Source organism: Ictidomys tridecemlineatus, chromosome 2 (genome assembly GCF_052094955.1).
Source record: "Ictidomys tridecemlineatus isolate mIctTri1 chromosome 2, mIctTri1.hap1, whole genome shotgun sequence".
NCBI classification, from domain to species: Eukaryota; Metazoa; Chordata; class Mammalia; order Rodentia; family Sciuridae; genus Ictidomys; species Ictidomys tridecemlineatus.
The window spans coordinates 72,870,004-72,872,260 of NC_135478.1; the positions used below are offsets into that span (position 1 = coordinate 72,870,004).

At 47.2% G+C, this 2,257-nt stretch overlaps 1 protein-coding gene across 1 annotated transcript; it reads left to right on the forward strand.

The window, feature by feature from the left end:
* The first annotated feature begins 1,315 nt into the window (after window positions 1-1,315).
* Vpreb1 (V-set pre-B cell surrogate light chain 1) lies at window positions 1,316-2,042 on the forward strand. Its single transcript, XM_005334564.3, has 2 exons — window positions 1,316-1,518; window positions 1,610-2,042. Exons 1-2 carry the CDS (start codon window positions 1,374-1,376, stop codon window positions 2,014-2,016), a joined length of 552 nt encoding a protein of 183 aa, XP_005334621.2. The 5' UTR covers window positions 1,316-1,373; the 3' UTR covers window positions 2,017-2,042.
* Window positions 2,043-2,257: the final 215 nt, after the last annotated feature.

Genomic DNA, 2,257 nt, shown 5'->3' on the forward strand with positions numbered 1-2,257 from the left:
GAGCACGTAAGGTCACTTCACCCATAGTCATAGAGCTGTGCAGATTTAAGGAGAAACTTTTGACTCCAGCTTTTGAATGAGCCCGTGGGAAAAGAGAACTTCGGGGCCATCTTAGAATTACTTCTGGCTAGGTTTAGAATGTTTGTGTCTCCCCAAATTCCTATGTTGGTCCTCACCTCCAATGTGTCATTAGCAGGAGATGATTACGTTATAGGGAAGAATCCTTGTGAACAGGATTGGTACTTTTACAAAAGAGGCCAAGAGGGGTCTCTTGCCTCTCCACCACATGAGATTGTAGCGAGAACCCAATCTACTCTGAACCAAGACACAGGTCCTTGCCACACACCAAATCTACCAATGTCTCGATAGTAGAGTCCCCCTACCCCACAACTTTGAGGTCTGTGAGAAATTCCTGTTATTTACAAGCTACCCAACCTATGGCATTTTTGTTGTAGCAGCCCAAATGAACTAAGAAACTTCTGTACTGCTTTCCTAGGACCTCAGTGACAAGGTTCCATTAACTAAGAGGCTTAAATAACAAAAATTAATTGTCTCACAATTCTAAAGGCCAGAAGTCCCAAAACCAAGTTACGGACAAAGTTGATTTCTTCTGAGGGTTTTGAAGGAAGATATGTTCCAGATTTTTCTCTTGGCTTGAAGATGACCTTCTCCTCTCTACATCACTTATCACCTTCCCTGTATCTGAGCTCAAATTTCTCATTTTTATAGGGACACCAGATGTACTGGATCAGGGCTCTATTCTTATGGTCTTATTTAACCATAATTACTTCCTTAAAGGTCTTCTCTCCAAATTAGTCCCACTGGGGGGTTATGGCTTCAATGTGTGAATTTGGGGGACATAGTTTAGTCTACAACAGGGCCAAAGTGTGTCTCCTTAGTGAGCTGAGAGCAGGAAGAGGAATAATCCTGGGTCCCCTGGTGCTTTTCTCTTGAAGTCCAATCATTCCATCTTGTCCTAGGAGGGAAAAGAGCCAGGTTTAAAGGTGTTACTAAGTTTTGGAAAGGCACAGAACATCCCTCTGTCTTCAGGATCCCCAACACTTGCAGGTATTTTTAACCACCCTGAGGATGTGTCCTCTCCATTTTACTAGGCATTTACATTTGGAGGAGAAACTTATTTCTGTGAGGCTTAGCTTCCTCAAGGGGGAATTGATGTCACTCTCCCTCAGGGACCCGAGTTCACCAGCCAACCTCCTAGGCACTGATCTGTAAGCTTTCAGCAGGTGCTTCCTCCCCAAACCCTTCCACATGGCAAGGCCAGAGCCACAAAGCCTGCTATGGGACCGTTCTTTTAACTGCCAATGCAAACCCAAGAAAGTCTGGGATGGTAGTGAGTAGGAACTAGGGTTGCAATGGCTCCTCCCCTTGGAGCAGGGAGGAAGAGGCTGGCTTATCCTACAAAGGCCCCAGGAGCAGTAGCCTCGGGAAGTAGAGTTCTGCCGGTCTGCACCATGTCCTGGGTTCCTGTCCTGCTCATGCTGTTAGTCTACTGCACAGGTGAGGGAACTCCCAGTGTCCAAAGCCTTCTGCTCCTTCTCTTGCTTTGCCCTGCCTCCGTGGGGTAACCCACATGCTTCTGTGTTCCCAGGTTGTGTTCCTCAGCCTGTGCTGCATCAGCCACCATCCATGTCTTCACCTCTTGGAACCACAGTCCGCCTTACCTGCACCCTGAGCAGCAACTATAACATTGGTGTTTATAGCATCTACTGGTACCAGCAGAGGCTGGGCAACTCTCCAAGGTTCTTGCTAAGATACTTCTCATACTCAGATCAGCACTGGGGTCCCAATGTCCCCCATCGCTTCTCTGGATCCAAAGATGTGGCCAGGAACCGGGGGTATTTAATCATCTCCAAACTGAAGTCTGAGGATGAGGCAATGTATTTCTGTGCTGTGGGTCCCCAAAGCATGGAGAGGGAAAAGATGGAGAGGGAGAGCAGGGAAGAAAAGGATCCTGCTGCTTCAGGATCCCAGATGCCCCAGGACATGTATACCTGAACTGAAGACAAGGTTTCACTCAGAGAGGCTGGTGTGGGAAGTGGGAGGATAGAAGCATGGGGCTGCACAGAACCCAGGAGATAGGGACACTTAGCTCCTTATTGTCTAGCAGTATGGCTGTAAACCTCATTGGAAGCTAGATTACAGAATTAAAGCTGTTTGTGTTCTCAGAAGTTGTTTTGCTGAGTTGGGTCTGATTGCATGATCTCATGGGATGAAACTGACTAATTTAGGGCACAGG

What these genes read in the sequence shown, in the direction of transcription:
- Vpreb1 (XM_005334564.3), top strand. Translation starts at nt 1,374, where the DNA reads ATGGCTCCTCCCCTTGGAGCAGGGAGGAAGAGGCTGGCTTATCCTACA. An exon ending in GCTGTTAGTCTACTGCACAG is followed by an intron (nt 1,519 to 1,609) that starts GTGAGGGAACTC and finishes CTGTGTTCCCAG; the next exon opens with GTTGTGTTCCTCAGCCTGTG.